The following is a 26,695-nucleotide window of genomic DNA, read 5'->3' as shown; positions in this document are numbered from 1 at the left end:
GAACCACCTACTGAACTTCGTGTTTATTCTAGACGGATGACTCGACCAAGTAATGTTCCACCGGCCCCCAAGGTATGCCAACCATCGGACTCGACTATGGTCCAAGGTACGACTTCTCTTTCTCCTATTTCTTCTCCAAATTTAGAGCCTTCTACAGAATTCTTTGAACCCATAGCCTTGCGCAAAGGTGTTAGATCATGTACCACAAAACATCCAATATCCAATTTCTTATCTTATAATAAACTCTCTCCAGATTTCAAAGCTTTTTCCACCAGGATTATGGATGATGCACTACCTAAGTCGATACATGAAGCTCTAGAAGTTCCGAGATGGAGAGAGGCAGTTTTTGAGGAGTTAAAGGCCCTGAAGAAGAATGACACGTGGGATCTAACTCCTTTACCTGAGGGGAAACGATCTGTAGGCAGCAAGTGGGTGTTCACCATCAAATACCATGCAGATGGCTCGGTCGAGAGATACAAGGCAAGACTCGTAGCACGAGGCTTCACTCAGACATACGGCCTTGACTACGAGGAGACCTTCGCACCTGTGGCCAAACTAAACACCGTACGTGTCCTACTCTCACTAGCCGCCAATCTGGATTGGACTCTCAGACAGTTTGATGTGAAGAATGCGTTCCTAAACACAATAATGGTAAAATTGCTATTTTAATTGTATGTAGATGACATTGTTATGACAGGAGATGACACAGTAGAGTTGGAGTCGTTGAAAAACTTCTTATCCAACCAGTTTGAAGTCAAGGATCTAGGACAACTCAAATATTTCCTTGGAATGGAGGTGGCTAGATCCTCGAAAGGTATAATTATATTGCAAAGGAAATATGTCCTCGATATCTTGAAAGAGACCGGATTACTCGGATGTAAACCAGTGGCGACTCCTATTGATCCGAATCAAAAACTCGAAAAAGAAGATGGTGTTGAGCCTGTGGACAAGAATCGGTATCAGAAGCTGGTGGGGAAACTGATTTATTTGGCTCATACGAGACCAGATATTGCATTTGTTGTGAGCTTGGTTAGTCAGTTTATGCATTGTCCCTCAGAAAAACACTCCAAGGCTGTTTACCGGATTCTTCATTACTTGAAAGGGAGTCCTGGTAAAGGAATCATGTTTTTGAAGAATGGAAGTCGAAGAGTGGAGATCTTCACTGATGCTGATTGGGGCGGAAGTTCTACAGACAGAAGATCTACTACCGGTTATTGCTCCTTTGTCTGGGGCAACTTAGTTACTTGGAGGAGCAAGAAGCAACCAGTTGTCTCTAGAAGCAGTGCGGAGGCCGAGTTCAGAGCCATGGCGCAAGGAGTATGTGAGTTGTTATGGCTTAGGAGGATCTTGGAGGAGCTAAAGGTTGAAGGAGATAAACCGATGAAGTTGTATTGCGACAACAAATCGGCAATCAGTATTGCTCAGAATCCTGTACAGCATAACAGGACCAAACATGTCGAAATAGATCGACATTTCATCAAGGAGAGGCTGGAAAATGGCGATATCTGCATACCGTTTGTTCCATCATCAGAGCAGCTCGCCGATGTTCTCACCAAGGGACTGTTTACTACGATGTTCGAAGGATTTCTGTCCAAGCTGGGAATGATCGATATCTATTCTCCAGCTTGAGGGGGGTGTCGAGAATATCTAAATTAAATATTAGATAGGATCAGTTTTAATTAGATAGAATCAATTTTTATTCTATTAGTTATTAGATAGGATCATTTTTAATTAGATAGAATCAGTTTTTTATTCTATTAGTTATTAGATAGGATCATTTTTAATTAGATAGAATCATTTTTATTCTGTTGCTAATTTTATGCATCTTTTTATGTAAAGTTGTTACATTGTAAACTCTATTTAAGTCAGCCATATTCAGCAGAAATAAACACGATTTATTCGGAACAAGTTTTTCCGTCTTTAAAATGCTCTCACCTTAGTAGCCAGCAGCAGACCTGCCTCCAAAAGAACAGGACCGGATGATGTGTCCAGTGCAGTGCGAACAGCGGAAATTAGTTGTGCCTAAAGTTCATGAAAATTTCAATAATTACTAATCCATTGCACGATACAAATCACACTAAGATCTGACATTCTTAGAAAATATTCTAATACACAACAGATGCATCAGCTTACTTGATACTGTTCCAGTAGAAAATGTCCTGGAAGCTCCGGATCAGGAACTGTTTCAAACTGAAATACAGAGCCAAAAAAACGAAACAAATTAACATTGTCCAATACTCCAATATTTAGCATTCAATATCTTATCCCTCAGACATCCTTAAAATTTGAATCCAAGATAAAAATGAAAAGTTATAAGTTGTATTCGCATCCATTCCTACTTTTCTTAGACGGGGACTCTTCAAAAGTTAATGCAATATATATATATATATAATGTCTCTAAAATAAAGTTGGTATATTACGTGGTCAGCAAAATAAAATGTAATTATTGAATATTTACGAAGTTTAATGTATTTACTTTATGCCATTAAAATATTTATTCAAGATCTCAAATAAGTAATGAAAACTACCTTAATAAATGTTAGAACTAGCATTCCCCATACTAACCTTGTCTACAACTGAACTTAGAAGTCCAACACCAATTGGCCGCATATTTTCAAACTGAATTGTACTTATCTATGAGAAATAACTCAGAGAAAAATAAGTGTCAGCTTTCAATCAAATTTCATGACTTTAAGAGACAAGATTTCTATAAACTAACAATTTTTTATTTAGAACCTGATAAGCAACCGATATTAGCTCTTGAACTTTGAGGACTAGCCAATCACCAGAGGCTTGTTCATTTGCAACTTTTCTCCTCGCTAGAGAGAGGTCAAAATGAGCAGGATTCTTGCCCACAGCTTCAGGCAGATAACTCAAGCACCTATAAACCAGAAAGATATTTAACTAAGAAAACCTTAATACTGATAAAGACAGCCTATAAGAAATAAAAACGACATTTTTTTTAATATATTACACATGCCTGCATTTTATGCATTTAATATGCCTACATGTTCAGGTTTGGTTTAAAGTTAAGGCTGAGATTACAACTTTAAAAAAATTTCCCATAGAAATCATATCATTTGGATTCCATGAAGAAATAAAAGAACTGTAGAAGATAAATTCTACTTCAATAGATTTTACAATGTGACGGCTTAAAGGCAACAGAATAAATTCCATTTTGAAGTATTTTAACAAATCCCAAGTATTATTCATCCACTAAATACATTATTTTCATTCAATATAAACATAAATCGAGCATGCCAGAAGAAATTCTGCAAGCATAAATTTTTTATAACTGAATATCTTTCAAAAGCTTTTCCTAGATATATTGTTTTGAACATCTAGAAGAAGAATTACATGCCAACAACCGTATGGTCAGTTTAGGGGTGAGCAAAACTCGACTCGACTCGAAAAACCGAATTTTTCGACTCAAAAAACTCGACTCGAATTGACTTTAAGTTGTAATTTCATAAACTCGATTCGAAAAAATTTCAAGTTCAAATCGATATGTAAAATGCAACTCGAATAACTCAAAATTTTTAGTAATCAGTGGATTTATTTTCAACTTTGAGTCCATGGACTTTGTATGATATATGTATATCTCGTATGAAAAAAAATATGAAGAAATATATTTGTATTGTATATATGGTTATAGAAAGTCACTTAAATTGGAATCAAATAATAATATAATATTATAAATATTTACAATTAAATTTAAATAGAAACTCGAAAAATCGACTCAACTCCACTCGATTCGAATTTTATAAACTAGACTCGAAAAAATTTCAAATCAAGTCCGAGTTGTAAAATAGGACTCATCAACTCGAATAATTCGAAATTTTTTTACTCGACTCGATCGAACGCTCACCCCTAGGTCAGTTGGTACAATGTTGAACTATTGGTCAGGGTTCAATCCCTGGCAACCTTTTCAACTGCCAAAAAAAAAGCAGTACAGAAAAACAAGCAGAAGTAGAGCGAAATCAGTTACTTGATTCATTGACAATCATAACCTGTGACGGGGAAAAGTTAGCAAAATGTAAAACGCAGAGATAAAGAAGAATCACATACTCAGCAGCAAAAACTCTGGTTCGGTATCTGAGGTGCTTATCTCTATTACGACCAATAATAGAAGTTTCAAATGCATGACCTTGAACTGATATGTTCTTTGACTCAGAGACCATGTTTTCATCATCATCTCCAAAATTTAATCTTGAGTCACCATCTGGACCACTAGTAGAATCATTTCCAGAACTAATCTCAGCAGTTGCTCTTGTTGACATAGCAAGGACCTGATCAAAGCTGAAAAATTGAATTTTTCTGGTACTTTATGCAAACAACTCCAAACAAGAACGAAAGATTGTCTAAACAACTCAATAGCTTTCCATGCTCCAAAGAAATAACAGTCATTCAGCATGTCAAAAACTCTTAGCAAATATCATCATTCAGCACAACTGTGCATAAGCATGCAAGACACCTTTTCTTCTTTACCCTTTTCAACTAACATCCAACTCACCGTCACCAGAATCTTTAAATTTGGCTCCAACACTTACACGGAAAAAAATCTTTTTTTTTTCGTTTTTCGAAAAGGGACCACATAACTCGTGATAACAGAAATATCTCCCACAAGAAAATGATACCATGTTGAATAAGACGATCTTCAAATGATAATATGACACCTTCCCCATACACATTTTGATGATCTATATCAAAATCCAAGAAGAAAACTCCAAATAGAAGAAACTACTCTAAAGAGGATTCCACAAGCATCATACGTATTAAATGAATAGAAAAAATGGCAATGCCCCCCCTGTAACTGGGAAAACATCCTTTTAAATTCAAGAAGTACCGCATAAACTGAACACAGAATGCATTTCGAGGTGACGTGCCAAAATAGTTGGAAAAGCAAAGAACTCACCATGTTACGACAAATTGATATCCATCGGGAAGGACATGAAGGGCAAGACGCATAAAGCAGTCGCATGATTGTACCACGGATTAAATTCCCTATCCTACAAAAATGATAATAGTAAAATAAAATTAATGAAGCAACTGAAAGACCAAGCATTTACGAAAAGAGATACTATTTAGCAATGGCATTGAAGCCAACTATTGTCCCACCCATGCTCTCTTTTCTTTTCTTGCTTCTTTGCCCAAAACCATGAATAAATAAATGATACAAGCATGCAGGCTCTCTCGAACACAACACAAAAATAAGAGTTAGACAATCTATCTATTCCAAGAATAAGTAGAAATTTCAGGAAGCCTCATCAACACAGCTTTACAATTGAAAGTGATACTATCACCTTATATTTGTGAGAGAGATCGAGAGAGAGGAAAAAAGATGTCTTGATAGATAGACATAAAAATAAAGGAAAAAAGAGGAAGGAATTTTGAGGATAAACTTGCCGCGGTGGAAAGATATTAATTTCCTCTTGTTGCAAGGGTAACTTGTCAAGGACCAAAATCTACATGGCATTATGACTGAATGGTACTATAACTTTTTAAGAAAATAACAAAACGGTCAAATGAACATTAAGAATCATTAAACAAAATTAAGGAAAAGAACAGTGAATTAAATGATATGTTAGATCAAGTAACACTTCATCATTGAAATTTTTTTTATAGGAATTAGGCCTCATTAAAAAACCCCTTCATAACTATTGAGTTTCGTAAAACTCCATAGTCATTGGAAGGGGGAAAAGAGTGCCCAGAATTTTATTGCCAAACATAAGAAATACAAACCAAACAATCCAAAGACATCCATTACAACAACCCACCACCCCCATTCTCATCAATCCTCAACCTAACCTCTCACTAACCTATTCCTGATTTAGCTAAACAGTCAACTTCCCCATTAATACATCAGTTAACATGTCTAGTAATGACATTAAAATGCAACACAATCTTCTGAATATTTCTGGCCAAATCAACATAGGTAACTGGGCTAAGATCCGGATTGTTGATCCACTTCAAAGCAAGAGAGGAATCACTCTCTAAAATCATAATCCCCTTGTCCCTCCAAAACGAATCAATAAATAATTCTAACCCTGCTTTGATCGCAAAAATCTCTGCAAGAGTCGGAGGGCAAGGTCTTGTCGCTCTAGAGAAAAAAAACAACCTCTTGTTATCAACATCCCTTACGACTCCTCCAATACCACTGCTTCTCCAGTCAAAATTAACAGCCCCATCAACATTCATCTTAAAAAAACCCGGTGGTGGAGGACACCACTTTAACTTTGATATACCAATTTTAGAAGGGGATCTATGCACATCTACCAAGGTTAAGTCACCCACAAGGTTGTCAACATGTATAGAGAATTCACTGTTTTTAGCCAAAAACCATGAAGCCACCCTATACACAACCAGAAAAAATAAATTAGCTTTATCCATCTTGCCATTCTCGAACAATATCTGATTCCTGTAATTCCAGAATGTCCACAAAACGGCACCCGATAGAAATTTCCAAATAACCGAATTAGGCCTCAACTCCAACCATGAAAGCAAAAACAGTTCTTAGAGCAGGAGTTTTCTGAGGAGGAAGTTTGGGATGTTGTGAAGTCTTGTGGTAGTAACAAAGCTCCGGGTCCTGATGGTTTTAATCTGGGATTTTTCAAGAGGTTTTGGCAGGTCCTTAAGGTAGATATTATGAAATTCTTTCATAATTTTTACTTGGGGAAAGAATGGGAACATGGAGTAAATCACACATTCATCACTCTTATTCCAAAGATTTCAAACATTGGTGGTCTGGACGATTTTAGACCTATAAGCTTAGTTGGTGGATTGTATAAGATACTCTCTAAATGTCTGTCAAGAAGACTTAGGAGTTGCATTTCAGATTTGATCAGTCCAAGTCAATTCGCTTTTATCCCCGGTCGGCAAATCCTGGACTGTTCTCTTATAGCCAATGAAGGGATTGACTTTTGGAGGAAGAATGGTTTAAAAGGTTGTGTTTTTAAGGCTGATTTCAAGAAGGCATATGATACTCTTGACTGGCCTATTTTGTTCAGAATAATGAAGGAAATGGGCTTTGGTTCTAGATGGATAGGTTGGATTTCGAAATGTATCACATCAGCAACTGTTTCAGTTTTGGTGAATGGGGTTCCTACCGAAGAAATTCCAATGGCGAAGGGTCTTCGACAGGGTTGTTCCTTGTCTCCATTGTTGTTCAATATAGTTGGGGAACTCTTGAACTTATTAATACTTAAGGTTGTTTCAGGAGGGCTTTTTTCAGGTTTGGTCATTAGAAAAGAGGAGAGGAATTTTAATTTAACTCATCTGCAATTTGCTGACGACCTTATTATGTTCTGTGGTGCGTCGAAAAAACAGATCTTGAATGTAAAGAGGGAGCTTCAAGTGTTTGAGATTATTTCTGGTCCTTGAAGAAGTGTAAATTATTTGGGGTGAACTTAAAGGAAGAGGAAATTAAGGATTGGGCAGCTATGATTGGATATTCAGTGGGTTCTTTTCCCTCAGAATATTTGGGACTCCCTCTAGGTCCACATAGGAACTCCAACATTCTATGGGATCCAGTGGTTCAAAGCTTTAATAAGAGGTTAACGGGCTGGAAAGGCTCCTCTCTGTCACTGGCAGGTAGGCTAGTTCTAATTAAATCAGTCCTAAGCTCACTCCCTATATATTTTTTGTCAATGTTCAAGGTTCCAGCTTCAGTTTACAAGAATCTAAATTCTATTATGTCAACTTTTTTATGGGGTGGTGGAGATGAGAAAAAGAAGATCCATTGGGTAAGCTGGTCCGACGTTTGTAAACCAAAAATTGAAGGTGGCTTGGGGGTTCCTAATTTAAATGTGGTGAATAGGGCACTTTTGGAAAAGTGGGCTTGGAGGTTTGCTATTGAGAGGGAGGAGGTTTGGAGGGAAATGCTCTGCATCAAATATAAATTGGACCCTTCCGTGATGCAGTTCGACAGTAAAGTTTCTCCTAAATTTTCTTGGATGTGGAGAGCTATGGTGAGTAATCATTATAAAGCTGATTCGTTGGGTTGTAGTATCAGAGGTAAATATAGCTATATAATTGGCAATGGGAGGAACATTCGGTTTTGGCAAGACAATTGGGCAATAGATCATCCTTTGATGGTATTGTTCCTTAGACTATTCTCTATTGCAGTGAACAAAGAAGGAAGATTATTTCAGTTTGGGGAGTTCAGTTCAGGGGGCTGGTTTTGGAACGTTCAGCTGAGGAGAGTTGAATGATTGGGAATTTGAGCAATGGGCAAATTTGATGGTTGTTATCTCTGATTTTTCTATTTCTGCTGATGCTGCTGATGGACTGGTTTGGAAGGGGACTGGAGAAGGGGTTTTCACTGTGAAATCATGTGTCAATCTATCTTATTCGGGTTCTACCGATTCGGAGGAAGCTAAATTTTGGAAGTCTATTGTTTGGAGTTGCCTCCAAGAGTAGAGACTTTTCTTTGGCAAGTTATCTTAAAGAAGTTGGCAGTGAAGGCAGCTCTGGTTAAGAGAGGTGTTCAGGGCATAAATGATACTTTGTGTTCTTTTTGTAATCTTGAAGAAGAGTCTTCATCGCATTTATTTTTTTCCTGTCCGGTTGTTTGGCCAATTTGGATGAAATTCTTGGGCTATTGGAATTTTCAGTCTGTTTTTCATGCAGATGCTAAAAGATTCCTATTGGCTTGGAATGACTTGAAGACCAACTCTATTATCTAGTCATTTATCCCTGGAGCTGTTTTACGGACAATTTGGAAGATCAGGAATTTTATAGTGTTTGAAGGAGGGAAGCTTGATCGAGCAGAGATTTTCTTTCTAGCAAGGTGCAGGCTTGCTTCATGGTTTCTAGCTAAGGAAACTCATATTACTATTTCCAAGGATGACCTTATTGTTGATCCTTCCTTAGTGGATTCCTACTCGTCCCATTCTAATCGGATTTCAACCACGTTTCTTTGGTCCCCTCCTCCAAAGGGTTTTATTAAACTTAATGTGGATGCGGCTATTTCGAGTGATTGGAAGAGGAGTGGTTTAGGTGGTATTTTGAAAGACATGTCTGGTTCGATTCTTGGCTCCTTCAAAGAGCCTGCTGGTACGGGGCCCCCAACTTTAATGGAATTGAAGGCTATCCTAAAGGGTTTAGATTTTTATGAATCTATTCGCCATAGGTTTAAAGATAGATTGATTATTGAGAGTGATAGTAAGGTGGCAATTGGCTGGGTTAAGGATGTGGTTTCTTGTCCTGTTGTTTATGTTCAAATTGTTAAAGACATTATTCAAAAGCTTAGTGTTTATGAAGGTTTTATTAGTTGGGTTAGTAGGACAGCCAATATAGAGGCGGATGTCCTAGCTAAGGCTGGTATTGGTTGAATTATGTTCTGTTAAGGGCTGTTTCTTTCTGGTTTTGCATCTCTTGAGGGAGATTAGTTTGTATTACTTTGTTGTTTTTGCGGTTAATGAAATCCTAGGGCACTCTTTTCCTTCTTTTGCGGATTAAGGAGCTAATTTTAAGTTCCGTTAATCACGAAGGGGTTTTTTTGAGGCCTACTATTCCTATAAAAAAAACCCTTTAGGATTATTGGGCAGAACCGAAAATACATTCCACATTTGAAGGAATTTTACCCAAATCTCCCAAACTTGTTTACAGGAAAAGAACAAGTGACTCACCGATTCAGGCTCCAATCCACAGAACGTGCATTTCGAATTCTCAATACCTTTTACACCTCTGCTTAGTAAAACAGTCTTGACTGCCAACTTCTGGTGAATAATTTGCCAAAGAAAGACCTCAACTTTAGGAGGAACTAACCCCCTCCACACAATCTCAGACCAAGAAGCATCTGACTCGGATAAGCTTGAAATTAATCTAATGCAGCACTAAACCGAGAACACTCCATCCCCATTTCCTTTCCAAGCATAACAATCTTCACCCTTCAACAACATACGAAATTTATTCAACAAAAGCATCAGATCCATCCATTGAACAAATTCATTGTCCATTAAATTTCACCCGAGCTGAAAATCCCACACCCACTCCCCATTACTAATACACCCAAAATCTGCAACTAACCCATCCTTATTAACCGACAAAGCAAATATCCTTGAAAATTCAGTCTTCAACGATAAGTTGCAAATCCATATGTCATGCCAAAACCTAATTGAATCTCCCTTTCCCACCTGCAACATTAGATGATTTCGAAAACATAACCCAAATGTGTCATTCAACCGAAGGTTATTTAGAACTCCTTTCCAAATCCAAGACGCACTGGGGGCCAAATTATCATCCAACACAATAGATCTCCTATCAACATTATATTTGCAGCAAATTATTTTCTTCCACCATGAATCCTTCTCACTTCCAAACTTCCAAACTCATTTACCCAGAAGAGCCCTATTTTTCATCTTTAGATCCGAGATACCCAAACCCCCAAATTCTTTTTTTTTTACAACCAATTAACCCAGTGTATCCGATTTTTCCCTGCCGAGGACCCCCAAAAAAAATTGGCCATTAAAGATTCCAGCTTTTCCGAACAGCAACTGGCATTTTAAAAAGCGACATATAATAATTAGGAAGTGCATTAAGGATTGATTTTACTAAAATTGCCCTTCTCGCAAGGGATAGAGAACTTGATTTCCAGCCTGCAAGTTTCTGGTAAAATTTATTTACAATTGGTTCCCAAAGATGAATAGAATTTCTCCTTGCTCCCAAAGGTAACCCCAAATATTTCTTCGAAAAAGCACCTCGTAAACACCCTATAGAGCTTGCCCATTCCTCAACAATTTGATCTTGTAAATTAAAACCAAAAATCCTGCTCTTTAACAGATTCAGCTGCAGCCTGTACGCAGCTCAAATACTACCAAAACCCTTTTAAGATTTTCCAATTGACCTTTTGAAGCTCTGCAAAAAATTATCAAGTCATCTGCGAATTGTAAATGAGAGAGCGTAACAGCTGAATTATCACATCCAATCTGAAAACCTTCGAACAGTCCCAATGCTATTGCTTTAGAAAGTAAAAGATTTATAAATTCTCCCACGAGATTAAACAGAAGGGATAAAAAACATCCTTGTCTTAGCCCCCTAGAAACTTTAAAGCTTTCTGTAGGAGAACCATTAACAAGAATCGAAATTGAGGTTGAAGTTAAACATTCTAAAATCCAAGACCTCCATCTTTGTCTGAACCCCATACACTCCATAATTTTGATCAAAATATCCCAATCCACCGTATCGTAAGCTCTCTTAAAGTCCACTTTGAACACTATACCTTCCCTCCCATTCCTCCTCCAATAATCAATGCCTTTATTAGCTATTAAATAACAGTCCCAAATCTGTCTCGTCGGAATGAAAGCAAACTGAGAATGGCCAATCAACCCGTCCATGCACATCCTTAACCTTCTTGACAAGACTTTAGACAAAATTTTGCATAGGCCCCCTACCAAACTAATTGGTCTATAATCTTCAATGCCAACTGGATTCGACTTCTTTAGAATAAGTGTGATAAAGGAATGATTCATACCTTTCCCAAACTTCTTTCCACCAAAGAAACCTTTGAAAAACTTTTGAATGTCTTTCAAAACTGGCCAAAATTTCTTGAAAAACCTCATATTCAATCCATCCGGACCCGGTGCTTTATTACTATCCGATGACTCTATTACTTCCAAATTTCTTCCTCAAGAAATCCCTTTCTAAAAGTTTGACTTGAGCCTCAGAGAGCCTATTAAAATTCAGATCCAGCTTCTCCACCTCCACCGTAGGCTTTACATTATAAGCATTCTTGAAAAAAATCATACATGAATGACTTTAACTGATTTGGATCCTCAATCAATTTTCCTCTCACATCCGAAGAGTTAAGAGCATTGACCCTCCCTCTATTTGTAGCATATTGATGAAAATACCTCAAGTTTCAATCTCCATCCTTAATCCAATTCGCTCTTGATTTTTGGAACCAAATTAATTCCTCCTTTTTGTACAAGGCCCATAATTCACTCTTTTCTTTTGCAATATCCATCTTCGAAACCATTGAATTCCCTTATTGTATTTGTGCTTCTTGGTTCGAAATTGACTTCTCCTTTCTATTTATCAATCTCGGTAATTGCATTTTGCTTTCATTAGACCACTTTTTGATCACTTCCTTAGTTTCTTTAATTAGTACTTCAATACTCGGCCTCTTACTTTTCTTCAAATCTTTAATTTTCCTTTCAACAACGTCTTTAAACCCCTCCTCTTCCATAATATAACTAAAAAGTCTGAATGGCTTGGGACCCCAATTTAACTTGTTAGATTCCAACGCCACTTCATTATGATCCGAAAGGGATTTTGGTAATAATACTTGTATAATGTCTGGAAATAGCCTTAAAAAAATTGTTCGTAACTAGAAACCGATTCAGTCTCACAAAAGAAGGAATTTCCCTATTGTTACCCCATGTGAACCTCCCTCCAACCAACGATAGATCCAATAAATTTGCTTGAAACAAAAGATCCCTAAACAACCTGATTGAGTTTGCATTCTGTGATTTCCCAATCTTCTCATCATGCGATAAATAAGCATTAAAATCACCTCCTACACATAAGGGACACTGCACTGTAGTAATTTAACTGAGTAATTACTCCAAAAAAGCCTCTTTTTCCGATTCAACTGAAGGCCCGTACACATTGATTTTTTTATAGGAATAGTAGGCCTCGTTAAAAAATTCCCTCTTAGATTACTCCAAAAAGGAGTAACTAACGGAAGGAGGAAAAGAGTGCCTAATTTTATTGAATAGATTAACTATTACAATAACATACACCAATACATTAAGAGCAACAGAAAAAAACTACAATCCTTAACACTCCCTAGGAAAAAAAGCTTTACAATCAACCGATCCCCTCCTCAGCCAATTTATCTGTCTCCCAATTGCAGCCCCTTGGAATAAATTTAATAATAACTGCCCTCTCGAAAACTAAGGACACAATATCCAAAACAAGGGATCTGAAGAAAATAGGAGTCGAGTTAGGCAATAAAATCCAGTCCACTGCAGATTTGCAGTCACTTTCCAAGATCAGTCTTCCCCTCACAGCCCACTCTGAAGATAGAAAAACGTCAATGCCTTTCTTAATAGCTTTTAACTCAGCCAAAGGAGGAGGGCCTGGACCAACACTAATAGAAAAAGTTGATAAAATGATACTGCTACAGTCTCTCAAAATACCTCCAATTCCACCAGCCAACCCATCATACTTAACAGCCCCATCAACATTAAATTTGTAAAAATTTGCTGGGGCCGGATGCCAACATTGTGTCAAACTTCTGTTAACATGTTGAATAAAAACGCTGTCCACAAGAGAGGGGTCCCTTGCCAACAAATCAACTTGAATTTGGACTTGTGGAAACTTAGCTAGAAACCATTTAGCTAACCTAAACCTCATTAGGAAGAAGAGAGGTTATATCTAGGCTCATCTTATCAAACACAATTGAATTCCTTGCTTTCCAAATAGACCAAAGAACTACCCCCAGGATGAATTTCCATATGTGCTAATTAGTCTTTAATTCAGACCAAGAAGTTAACAAAACCATTGGATCATGAGGCAAAGCTGTATAAATATCCCACATCATCAAAAATTTGTTCCAAAGGTCCCTTGCAACTGAACAAGAAATAAAAAGATGCTGGATTGTTTCTTCTTTCTTTCGACAAATTGGACATAGGACATCTTCCAAAAGAGCCCCTTTTTCATCAGCTCCATTTTAACTTCCAATTTTTGGTGAGAAATTTGCCAAAGAAAGGTTTCTACTCTTGGAGGAGCCAAACCTGACCAAACCCACTTTTTCCAGGAAAAACAAACTCCCGAATTATTTGGTAATGCCAACCTGCAGGATTTAACCGAGAACAAACCATCCCCCTTCCCAGACCAAGAAAGAAAGTCCTCCATTGAATCGGATAACTCAAAACAATTAAGTTTTAACATTAATTCGACTCATTGGTTCAATTCCCAATCACATAAGTTCCTTCTAGTTTGAACATTCCACACCCAGCCATTAACATCAAAGCTTTCGAAATCTGCCACCTTATCCCTTTTATTATTTGATAATGCAAAGATCCTGAGGAATTGAGTCTTCAAGGGTGAGTCATTGACCCAAACATCATTCCAGAACGAAATAAACTTGACATTTCTCAATTGAGTCCTAGTATGAGACCTCAAACATCCTCCAATGTCATCATTTTTCAAATAATTGTTCACAATCATTTTCCAAATCCAAGAATCTTGAGGTGAAACTACATTGCTAATTGACAGTGATAATGTACTAACGTTGTGTTTATTGCACATCATCTTTTTCTTCTTTGCTTTCCTTGATTATACCTTTCAAAGCTACAAACCTAAATGATATTTTCAGCACCTGAGGTAAGAACCAGTTCTCATCCCATAAGGTGAGTATACCTCCTTATGCTCCTTCTGCCGGCGACTCAACAAACCCACCAAGGTACTTACCCCCCAACTTCCTTCTCAAAGACTGATTAACCAACTCCAATTTCGTTTCTTGCACAAAAAGAAACAATGGTTTCTTATTTAATACTACCTTCTTCACTGCCCTTACCTTTTCCTTCCTTCCTAATCCCCTAATATTCCAAGTTACACAAGATACCCCTACCATTACTGATTAATAAACACCTTCATCAAAGATGTTGGATTAGATCCCACCCTTCTCACTCCTACTCGAATTCATATCCGAAAACTTTTCAGTAAAAACTAGTTTTCCTCCCTTAAAAGTTACACCTAACATATTACTAACCTGCCAAGTTGATTCTAGCTCCTCATTTTCTCTCGAATCATCGACTGCAGAAAATATCTTCTCCGAATCACCTCTAAGGTTTTTCCTACTTGACTTGTTGTTGTACACTATATCACAGAAAGTGGTAGCAGCTGTGCTCGGACATCATCTGTTTGGTTGTGGGGATGAAGAACACCTCCTTCTTAGCACTTTCCTTCCCTCTGAACCACTGAAACCTGCCTCCAATGAACCTTTCCCCATTTTTGTTTCGACCAAAAAGTCTGCTGCAGAACTCCTAGTGACTCCACCCAAGATTCAATTTGATTCCCATAACCCAATTTTATTAAGTTTGCAGCTGGCCCTCAAAATCCCCTCTAAAATTCAAACCATCTGCTGGAAAGTCTGACACCCTATCTCCATTAGGTTGACCTTCTCCTACCTGCCACATTGATTGATGTCTCCCACTGCCATCAAAGAAACCCGCACCATCATCCCCTTCCAACCATGTGTCCACCCTACACCTACCATCCTCAGCTAACCTATCAGATCTACCAACCCCTCCTGAAATCTGGTCTTCTTCCTCCTCTAACGATGCAACATCCCTATACACCATCGTCAGCCACCGCTGAAGACATTGCTGAAAAAGCATTTTGTTTTCTAAAAACCGACCCCAAATTAATTTTAACTTTGAATGATCTCCCATATGATCCCAATGTAATTGATTCCGATATATCGAAAGGGCTGGCCACCCTCAACAAGATACTAGCAACGGCCATGTCCTCTTTTGTAACGGTCGAATCATGGATACAGATCAGCTTCCCCCACCTTGTAGCAAGTTTTTCCATAAAAGGAACATTCTAACATAATAAAGGGACACCAACTAGTGCAACCAAACAGAAGGCCATAGGAAAACCTTCCTCATTCAGTAGAGGTTCAAGCCATTCAAACCAAAAGGATAATTCTTCCATTTTGTTCGACCACATCTCCTCTAGTTCTTCCATCAAATCAAAGGTGATAATGCATGAGTTCCATGCATATCCCCACTTAGCTAGCTTAACCTTAATACTGTCGCTGGCCAAACCCTTCTGCACTAGATCCAAATCAAAATGAAATTTAATAATCCCTGTCAAGGATCTTTTCACCCAATCCGATTCATTCGAAGGGATATGCATCTCCCACACGTTCCTCTTCCCTGATTCTATTTTTGAAAGCTCCTCCCTAGTCTTTTTCCTCACCTGTTCTTCCATCAGCCTGCCATTGCAGATTAAAGCATCCTTATACGATCTTTCATCCCTCAATCGACTCAAAGACTCTTCTCCAGGTTTTCTTCTCCAATTCAGTCCCTTATTCAACGTATCTTCTTGCATTTTGGATTTGCTACTAACAGCTAGCCGAGACCACTATTTTTTATATTTAGCAACCCTGATAGATACTTTCTTCCCATCAATCCAAATAATATTTACATTCGCAATCACCTTCTTCAAACCTTCCTCCTTCGCGAGCTGAATAAAAGCAAAAGTATGGTTTCTATAATTCGGTTTGTTAGTAACATTCGGAATGTAGACTCGCAGAACACTACCCTATTGTTGAAAAATTTCCCTAACCGTTCTCCTAGAGACTCTCTTACTCAGGTTGTCCACAAACACCGTCCAATCCTCACCGGAGGACTGATAACCTTTGAGACTTTCTCTCATTCTCTCTCTGACACTCTTTCTCAAGACTAATTGGTAATTCCTAATTTAGACATTCATTTTTCCTTCTTCGTGTTCCCTCGATCTCTTCATCCTTGAAATTTTCATTGTCAAGTTGAATTTGGAAGGAAGTTACATTAGAAAGTTAAAATTTTACATATTAACTTTCAATAGTTCTAAATGCAGAAAAGTTGAGACAGTGGTCATAATGAATTACGCTAAAAATATTGAATATAAACAAAAACAAATAAAGTGGGGAGGAGTGTTGCCTAAACGCACATTTGATTGTTTTGAAAGGGATAGAGTTTACTTCATATCAATAATTGAAGTTTACTACATAAAAATAACTGAAACTTTGGAAAGGGAGTACACTTTTTATGCACATATTATGAAGTAAAATGATTACATAATTAATTTCACAAATCAACACCAGTTTCCTGCCCTCTCAGATGAGATTTAGATATTCTCAAGGCAATCACCTGAAGAATCTTGGTCAACTAAGATTAGAGTCGCATAGGATCACCAAGGTCCTATCAAACATAATGAACTAATCACCAATTTGGTGAACCTTGGAATTCAGTGTGATCACCTCATACCAAAGACCTTGGAACACTGAAGAGAAATCAAAATTCACTAGCTAGAGCATTACTACTGATATTTTGTTTTCTCTTTTGTACATTCTTATGGCCCAACTATTCCTTTTTCTACTTCAAGGGAAAAACTAATTCATTGCAAATTCAATGGTTATATACAATGATATATAAGAATTCTTGGCCTAGCAGCATGATATTGGAAGGAAAAAAGATGCATTACACGAAGGGAATAACAAAATTTCATTAATAGGATTGATGAAAAATAACAGAAACACGTGTATGGAAGACATCTAGCATATGTTGAAGTTCCAAGTTCATAAGAAACCAACTCGTTCAAAAATTGTAGAGGAAAGATCAAATGGGCGGGAAACCAATTTAAACTATCTCAAATCAACTTAAACTATTCAATTATACAAAATGTATGTTCGACATGCAAAGACAACATAGCCATATTTAACACAACTAATAATTGCAAAAGTGGACAGAGAAAAGACAGCAACAGCGCATGTTGAGAATACTAACAAAGGAGGAGAAAACACAAGGAAATAAACATGATACGAACATAAGAAAACTATGGGTTCTACCATTCATGTCATTTCAACATTCTAATGGTCAAAAATCAAATTAATATTCAGAGAGCTATCCTCCACATACTCTGAATCAGTTTCTTCATCTAGCATTCGAAACAGATTATCTTCTATTTGTTCATCAATGACAGAAACCTGCAAGGATACCATGAACAGAAGTTATCAAACGGGGTTGGGGGACGATAAGAGAGATGAGGCATTAGCAAATGGGAATATAAAAACAAGATTCATGACTTCACTACTCACAGGGTACTTCTCAATGAGATGTCGTAGGGTGGAGACTGCAAGATGCCTTAACGCAGGCTGTATCAAAGAAAACCTGCTTAGTAGCAGATTTGACAAAAACTTAAGCTATTTACTTGAGAACTATCAAAATAAACAGGAAAAAACCTGTCTTGATGACAGAGTCAGCAGAAGAGTTTGGACATGGGAGTGCACTGAAACAGCTTGTGGAGCAAAAAGGACAAGTTGTTGTGTGAAACGAACACTCCTGAAAGATTAATAAGCTCTCAAGTATCATCCATTGCGAAAGTAGAATATAAAATTCTACCAAATGTCTAGTCAACCCAAGAAAAGGTTGCACGGTAGAAAAACAGAGAGCAAACATAGAAACAATAAAATTTTCAGGACATACTCAAGTAGTGTAGCTGTTTCTTCTGAGGAACTAATCTCCGCAACAACAGACTGTAAAAGAGATAGTATGTCCATAGTAACTTCAAGATGAAAAGGACGAATGCAAATATGTACAGTTCTAATTCAAGGATATGGCAGTTTACCAAATCTATGTCCTATTGAAAGGGAAATTCAAAGATGAAAATACCTTGCAGCGTGAAAAGAAAATGCTGCCAGGAGCAAGCTCAGGACCAAGAACAGCAACAATTGCATTTATAAGACGCCCCACGCCTTGTTGGAGGTCAACTCTCCCATTCTCTTCAGACAACAAAATCTCCAACGCGAGGCCAAGTGTTGCCTGTATTTTAATAGGGAAAGAAGAGAATGTGGAAAGAGCGAGAAAAGTTGTGAATCAATGAAAATATATACCTAACACCCACTGCTACTTGTCCAACTGAAAAACAATTGGTAATACATTGGGAGACCAGATCTAAATATAAGGCCATAATAGTATATTTTTAATTTACTCAATTTTGGATAACACAGCTTAACATTCTCCTCCATGTCTAGTCTGATTCTAACAACTTAAGTGGATTTAACAACGTAGAAAAAATGTTTCTGATGAAATTTTCTATGTGCGATGCATTGTACTAATCCAAGAGGCTAGCTCTGAAAATATTTCATTGCTTCAATAAGAATTTATGTCAAAAATAGTTTCATAAATTTTCATTTGTTCGGGCTCTCAACAAATATAACTACCCAACTCTGAGAAACCAAAAAAAAGGGTAAAAGACAGTCCAAACCACAAAGGCTCCCACCAATATCGGCATGGTTCACTTGATTCAAGAATCACGAAGTCGAATACCTGTACATGAGATACAAAGGACAAGCCGGCAGCTTCAATGGTCAAAAGAAGTCCATGCAAAGACCAGATCTGTAAGCCGGAGATTGAACTTTTAGCAAGCAAAGATATTGTGCTTACGGTTGCAGGCACTAAGGTTGCAAGTGCCATCCCTCCAGCACTACAACAAAGATAAAAAAATTATTAAGAACATACATCCCTCTATATTTAAGATTATTGCAAACTAACACATAACCATCATTGAAGATAATCAAAAATAGTAATATAAGATTAACTATGGCATTGTATTTAAAATTCAGCATGGAAGAAACAGTGAAATGTTGCAAAACACCATGGTATGATTAATAAAGGATGCCACTTCAAACAATAAATGAAATAAAAAACACAGCTTTTAAGAAGCGAAACCACAGAAAATGCAACTTGTTAAATGGTTTTGTTACAAGCAAGACAGTTTCTGAACTTCAACCATCATACAAAAGATATTTTGTGTACAATAATTTAATATTAAACTAATTAATATTACAACTATTTTCTCTTTTCAGTTAGAAGCTAAGAACCCACTTTTCAGAAAAAGAACTCGGACATTAAAACACTCATTTGAAATAAAAACCACACTAAGTATATGAATATAGTGTGAAGGGGACAACATTCTATGTGGCAATATTTTGATAATTCACCTGCGATTAAGGAGGGCATTGGTTGAATGTGTGCAGTCTTGGAACATGGCATTAATCATACCTTTATTACTCTTATTCCTAAGGCCTCTAACAGTGGTGACCTTGATGACTTTAGACCTATTAACTTAGTTGGTGGATTATATAAGATCCTCTCTAAGTGTCTTTCGAGGAGGTTGAGGAGCTATATTTCAGAATTAATTAGTCCTACACAATTTGCTTTTATCCCAAGTCGACAAATATTAGATTGTTCTCTAATTGCTAATGAAGGAGTCGATTTTTTGAGGAAAAATGGACTTAAGGGCTGTGTTTTCAAAGCTGATTTCAAGAAAGCATATTCGGTTGATTGGAATATTCTGTTTCTAGTAATGGAGAAAATAGGATTCGGTTCCAGGTGGAGAGGTTGGATCAGAAAATGTGTAACCACGGCTTCAGTTTCGGTTTTAGTTAATGGAGTTCCTACTGAAGATTTCACAATGGCAAAGAGACTTAGACAGGGATGTTCTTTATCCCCTTTGTTATTTAATTTTATTGGCGAACTTCTCAACTTACTAATTTTAAAGGTTGTCGCACAGGGAATGTTTTTTGGATTGGTTATTGGAAGGGATGAGGGGTCTTTCAACCTATCTCATTTACAATTTGCGGATGATCTCATTATCTTTTGCGGTGCTTCGAAAATGCAGATTCTAAACGTGAAGAGGGTGCTTCGAGTGTTTCAAGTGATTTCGGGTTTACAGCTCAACATGAAGAAAAGCAAACTGTTTGGTGTTAATTTGAATGAAGAGGAAGTTCATGAGTGGGCAAACACTATCGGATGTTCAGTTGGTAGCTTTCCTTCTGACTATCTAGGGCTTCCATTGGGTGCTACTAGGAATTCTGTTGTTATTTGGAATCCAGTGGTCAGTAATTTTACCAAAAAATTAGCAGGATGGAAGGCTTCCTCCCTTTCTTTAGCAGGGAGATTGGTTTTGATTAAGTTGGTTCTATGTTCGCTCCCTACTTATTATTTATCATTATTTAAGATACCAGCCTCGGTTCTTAAAACCCTCAACTAAATTATGTCCAATTTCTTATGGGGAAGGGGAAATGGTAAAAATAAGATTTACTAGGTTAGTTGGCCGAATGTGTGCAAATCAAAGATGGAGGGGGGCTTGGGTGTTTTGAATCTTAACTTGATGAATAGAGGACTTCTAGAAAAATGGTCTTGGAGGTATGCAAATGAAAGGGGGTCTGTTTGGAGGGAATTTATTTGTTCAACATATAATATGGATCCTTCTTTGTTAATGTTTGACAGTAAGATCCCAAATAAAGTTTTTTGGATTTGGAGATCTGTGGTAAATAACCACTTGAAAGATGACCCCATTGGCTCCAAGTTGAGAAGTATGTTTTCTTTTTTAGTTGGAGATGGCAAATTTATTAGGTTTTGGCATGACATTTGGGCTTTGGATTATTCTCTTTTGCTCATTTTCCCTAGATTTTTTCTATTTCCACAAACAAAACATGTAAATTGTTTGAATTTGAGGATTATAGCTCTTCAGGATGGATTTGGGATGTGCAGTTTCGAAGGAACTTAAATGACTGGGAATTAGAGCAGTGGTCTAATTTGTTGGCTGTCATCTCGACTTTTTCTCTATCTATGGAAAAATTTGATGGGATGATTTGGAAAGGTTCTGGGGATGGGGTATACACTGTGAAATCTGGTGTTAATCGTTGTTCATCCGATTCTTTGGGATCGGAGGAGGTCTATTATTGGAAAAAGATTATTTGGAGGGGTCAGCTGCCACCAAGAGTAGATTCTTTTATGTGGCAGGTTGTTCTAGGGAAGCTAGCTGTTAAAACAGAACTTGTTAAAAGAGGAATTCAAGGAATTGAAGACTTGTTATACCCTCTTTGCACGATGGAGGAAGAGTCTCTCTCTCATCTTTTTTTCTCGTGTTCGGTGGTGTGGTCTATTTGGAATAAATTTCTCAATTTTTGGAAGATTAAGTCTGTTTTTCATACTAATGCTAAAAGCTTTCTCCTTGCTTGGGATGCTTTGAAGACTAACTCTCTGATTTGGTCTCTCATTCCAGGAGTCGTTCTTTGGACCACTTGGAAAATTAGGAATTTTTCTTCTTAGCAAGGTTTAGGCTTGCTTCTTGGTTCCTAGCAAAGAATAAAGGGGTGCCTATTCTAAAGGATTCTCTTATTTCAGATCCCTCTTTAGTGGACTCTTGTTCTCTCCATTCTAATCAGATTGTATCTATTCTTCCTTGGTCTCCTCTTATGGGTTTTGTAAAACTTAATGTAGATGCAGCTACTACTAAGGATTGGAAGAAGAGCGGATTAGGAGGAGTTTTAAAGGATTTCTCAGGAATTACCTTAGGCTCTTTCAAGGAATCTGCTGGTCCGGGGCCTCTGACCTTTATGGAATTAAAAGCTATTCAAAAGGGGTTGATATTCTATGTTGATTTTCGAGAAAGGATACAAGACCATTTGATTATTGAAAGTGACAGCAAGGTAGTAGTGGATTGGGTTAAGGAGGTTGAAATATGTCCTGATGTTTACGCTTTTTTGATTAAAGACATTGTTCATAGGCTTAATGCATTAGAAGGTGTTGTTAGATGGGTAAATAGGACAGCCAATTTAGAGGCTGATGCCTTAGCTAAAGAAGGAATTGGCTGAACTAGTGTTGATGTTTATGGGTCCTAAGGTTGATTTGTGTTTATCTGTTTCTGTTAAGAGTGTGTTCCAGGTTGTATCTTATGTATATTCTTATGTTCAATAAAATCCTAAGGCACTCTTTTTCTCCTTCCACTGACTAAGGAGCTTTCCTATAAGCTCCATTAATCAAGAAGGGGGTTTTTAACGAGGCCTGAAATTCTTTTAAAACAAATGTGTGCAGTCTTATTGTTATAATGTTTTGTGTTTAATTTCGGGTATTTTTTAAGGTGTACTCTTATGTAATTATGGTTTATCTATAAATTGAGGTACTCTTTTCCTCCTTCCGCTAGTTACCTCTTCACAAGAGCTAACTATGAGGGAGGTTTTTAATGAGGCCTCCTATTTCTATCAAAAATAATAATAATAATTCACCTGCGATGAATACATCCAAGGGAAAGAGCAATTGAGCCAGCATAATAAGAATCTGTTATACCATTTAGCTCCCCAAGTAACGATCGAGTCTGCATATCAACAAAAATACACCGATCAGCTAATCAAACTAAATAAAACAACTCAAAATCATATAACTCTGGCAACAGTGAGCCTTAGATGTCAATTAAGTCTAATCCTTTTTTTTATTGCGAAAAAAATAAATGAAATGAAATGAAATGTATTTTTCCCAGTATCTCATTCTCAAAGGCTTTGACAAAAGAATATGCAAAGAAAAAAAACACATGAAAAAAGCTGACCATCCTGGCTGTAAAGACATCATTTCCAAAGCGAGCTAAAAGGCCAAAACCCTCTGATGATGCCCTACGTTGTGATGCACAAATGTCCCCCTCAATTAGTATACCCTATCAAATCAAAACAAGCCATGACAAGATGGAACTATGCTCAATTATTCAATAAAAATCACTATTTTTTTTATAAGAGATGTACCTTAAAAATAGCTTGGGCCAAATTTAATATCTCCAACTCCAATGATTGTGAACGTAAAGCGAGCAAAGCCTGAGGTTCATAAATATATCATAGGTTAAACACCCACACAGTTTTTTTAATATGCATAAGGATTGCAAGCACCTTCAAGCCAGCAAGTAACCCCACACATATATTGGTAATGCTTGCAGCATGCCATGGTTGCTTTTTCCCAGCTTTTAGGCACTGCTCCATCATTCCAAGAAGATACAGCATACCAGCGCTATTCTGCCATTTGGATGGACCGATTTATGTGGAAGTAATTTGAATAACCAGAATTTCAAGTAAAACAAATCAAACACCAAAAAAAGGTAATAATTTCACTAGAAGGAAAATAAACATCAAACAACACTGTATCATCTTACTTGAGCGGCAAATATAGTTCCAAGGCAGAGAAGCATTTGATTCACCAACATCTTGTTTATAGTCTCCGGCTACACAAAAGTAAAATTAAAATAAAAACACCAAAAATCTTAGTAATACTAACTGATTGATGATGGAGGAAAGATGTACGACAACTCAACACAAGTAAAAGATTAGCCTGAAAACAAAAACTGAGAACATATGTAATCAAGATTCTCAAGTTATAATCGAAAAGATAATCATATGGATTGCATAATTATGAACTAGAAATTTTTTTCTGCTGCAAAGTTGGGAAACCAAAGCAAGGAGGTAGGTTTGAGAGAGTGCAGATTTCCAATGCAAAGGGAAGTCTTAAGGACTAGTAAATTCTTTTGAAGCTCCAGCCATGGGTGTTGTTTTCTACTTACTTCCAACCATTCTGTTAATTAAAATTTAAAGATCATTCCCAGAAGTATTTACCACGTGGATTACATACAGATGATTGTAGTTCATAGAAACATAGGGAAACATAGCATATTTTTTACGCTCCTATCAAAATGATCTCAGCACACAGTCCTACCCTCCCCAATCAAAGCTAAGGCACTCGAAAAAACAATCACCTGAGGAAAACTCGACAATTCATTATCCCAAACACAAGGCATGAGTCCATCTTTTCCACCTTGAAAAGCACGAAGTTCATCTTCAAACCAATCCCTGAGAGAAGACAAATCACATGTAGGTAAACTCTTAATTATATACTTGAAGAAATAAATCAACTGAGCTAGATAAAAATAGCCATAAAATTATATATCCCTGAGCTAGATAAAACATTAAAAGGGTGTTGAGAAGCTTAACAAACAGATAATACGAAATCCGAAAAAGCTTACAAAATGAAAAATATAGCAAGAAGACCAAATTCACACACCTTCCAGGAATCCAAGGGCCCAAACATGCATCTCTTTTGTCTAACAGGAACATCAAGCATGTGCTTTCCTCACATCCAGAAGCATTTCTTTGTCATAGAACAAAGCAAGCAGAAAAATCAATCATTCATGTTTTGAACAGAAAAATAGATCTGAATTTTCATCATTTAAAAAAAACACAATAAGTTAAATCACATAAGAGAGGAGTGATAATTACCTATAGGGAATTGTACACAATTGTATAATTCGAGAATGGTCACTCTTATAAGCCATAGGATCAGGGAGAGATTGATAGCCCATTAATGTTCTGATGATGAATATGTCCACTGCAGGCTTAATATCTGGTAGTTCTTTTTCAGCCAACAGAGAGATATAGGACAAAGCCCTGCATTGCAATGCATATTAACTTTATTTTCCTATATCCATAACTGTGCAATAACAATCTGTTTCCATATTAAAATAATATGCTAGACTAGAATCAGATAAATGCGGGGGTGAGGGGTTTGATGGGAAAAAAAGTAGCATATTAGGTCATACCTATTAAGGTAAAGCATCACTGGTTGAAGTAAAACCCCACTAATTGTCAAATTGGATGAAATGTAGCATCGTATGAACGATGTAATTGCATCAACTGCTGCAGACCACACACTAGAAAAGGAGGAGGAAAGGTTATCCATAGGAAAAGAAAAAACATAATAATTTACCTTTAAAAAAATCTATCATTTAAAAATATTTGAATGAATCCACTTTTCATTCTCTAAAGGAAACAAAACAAAAGAGAGACCCAGCAAATCCTGAACAAGCAGACATGATGGAATGAAGTTCATTCAGATTATTCATGAGAAAACAGGTGATGAAGTTCATTCAGATTATTCATGAGAAAACAGGTGATGGAACAACAAAAAATTCCATAACCCAGCAAAGTTGGCCCAAGTTCTTTTTCTTTCTTTCTATTTGTTAATTTTTTAATGGGAATCCAACCTAATACCAATTGGCAATAGTCACCCTTGTTATCTTTATGTGCCCAAGTAAATTTGGCAATATAAGACATGATACATACACAAAATGGAAAATATAACCAATAGTTGACCAAAACAATACACAACATGAATATACGGATGTGCCAAAATCTATATAGCATGAATTATTAATGTATCAAAAGTGATGAATATATAGCACCTTAAACATGTTCATGACAGGGCAAAGTACATTATAAAAGAAATCCCATCTCAAAAACACTGTGGCAGGCGTGTGCCTAATTGAGTATAGGACATGTACATACACGGAATGGAAAATATCACATGAATTGAGTATAGGACATGATATTCAATAGGCTCCAGGGACCTTTTGGCAATATAGGACATGATACATACACGAAATGGAAAATATAACCAATAGTTGACCAAAACAATACACAACATGAAAAAAAAAACACAAATACAACATGAATATACGGATGTGCCAAAATCTATATAACATGAATTATTAATGTATCAAAAGTGATGAATACAATGCACCTTAAACATGTTTATGACAGGGCAACGTACATGTTTATGACGGGGCAAAGTACATGATAAAAGAAATCCCTCACATGGCTTGTTATCCCATCTCAAAAACATTGTGGCAGTCACAACTAACTTCACTTAATTCATCCATTTTAAGAAAAAAACATGAGAGAGAGTGTCAGAGAGAGAGTGAGAGAGAGTGTCAAAGGTTATCCCGGTGAGGAATGGACGGTGTTTGTGGATAACCTAAGTAAGAGAGTTTCTAGGCGTGTGTTAAGGGATTTTTTTAGCCCTTCTGGTCAGATTTTAAGAATTTTCATTCCTCGATTTTTAGAGAAATCAAATTACAAGTCCTCTACTTTTGCCTTCGTTCAATTCGCAGAGGAGAGAAGTAGGAAGATAGCAATCCAGTCTGTCAATGGGAAGTGGTTCGATGGGAGAAGACTCTATATAGGGGCAGCTAAGTACCAGAATGCAAAGAGGAGGGAGCTTGTTCGTGGGAAAAGGTCATTGTTGTTAAAGCAGGGGATTCAGGATACTTCAAGTATTGGGAGGAAGAGTCGGTCGATAAAAAGCTTCAGGGACAATAG

General features: G+C 37.0%; 1 protein-coding gene across 4 annotated transcripts in view; it reads right to left on the bottom strand.

Moving 5' to 3' along the window:
* Positions 1–26,695, bottom strand: part of LOC120171075 (protein SWEETIE) — a 76,923-nt gene that overhangs the window by 17,796 nt on the left and 32,432 nt on the right. For all 4 annotated transcript variants that reach the window (XM_039178873.1, XM_039178875.1, XM_039178874.1 and 1 more), the window contains 21 exons: positions 25,138–25,248; positions 24,818–24,985; positions 24,603–24,689; positions 24,298–24,391; positions 23,701–23,769; positions 23,441–23,563; positions 23,300–23,368; positions 23,110–23,214; positions 22,793–22,881; positions 19,047–19,203; positions 18,390–18,539; positions 18,204–18,253; positions 17,960–18,059; positions 17,816–17,872; positions 17,637–17,704; positions 4,916–5,009; positions 4,069–4,289; positions 2,737–2,881; positions 2,566–2,634; positions 2,134–2,190; positions 1,936–2,022 (listed from right to left, as the gene is read on the bottom strand). In XM_039178873.1, coding sequence (XP_039034804.1) covers positions 1,936–2,022; positions 2,134–2,190; positions 2,566–2,634; positions 2,737–2,881; positions 4,069–4,289; positions 4,916–5,009; positions 17,637–17,704; positions 17,816–17,872; positions 17,960–18,059; positions 18,204–18,253; positions 18,390–18,539; positions 19,047–19,203; positions 22,793–22,881; positions 23,110–23,214; positions 23,300–23,368; positions 23,441–23,563; positions 23,701–23,769; positions 24,298–24,391; positions 24,603–24,689; positions 24,818–24,985; positions 25,138–25,248 — 2,170 coding nt within the window. The remainder of the gene's footprint in view (positions 1–1,935; positions 2,023–2,133; positions 2,191–2,565; positions 2,635–2,736; positions 2,882–4,068; positions 4,290–4,915; positions 5,010–17,636; positions 17,705–17,815; positions 17,873–17,959; positions 18,060–18,203; positions 18,254–18,389; positions 18,540–19,046; positions 19,204–22,792; positions 22,882–23,109; positions 23,215–23,299; positions 23,369–23,440; positions 23,564–23,700; positions 23,770–24,297; positions 24,392–24,602; positions 24,690–24,817; positions 24,986–25,137; positions 25,249–26,695) is intronic.

Source organism: Hibiscus syriacus, unplaced genomic scaffold (assembly GCF_006381635.1).
Source record: "Hibiscus syriacus cultivar Baekdansim isolate YM2019G1 unplaced genomic scaffold, ASM638163v2 tig00111810_pilon, whole genome shotgun sequence".
NCBI lineage: Eukaryota > Viridiplantae > Streptophyta > Magnoliopsida > Malvales > Malvaceae > Hibiscus > Hibiscus syriacus.
The sequence above is the reverse complement of the archived record's forward strand: the minus strand, read 5'-3'. Positions and strand labels throughout refer to the sequence as shown.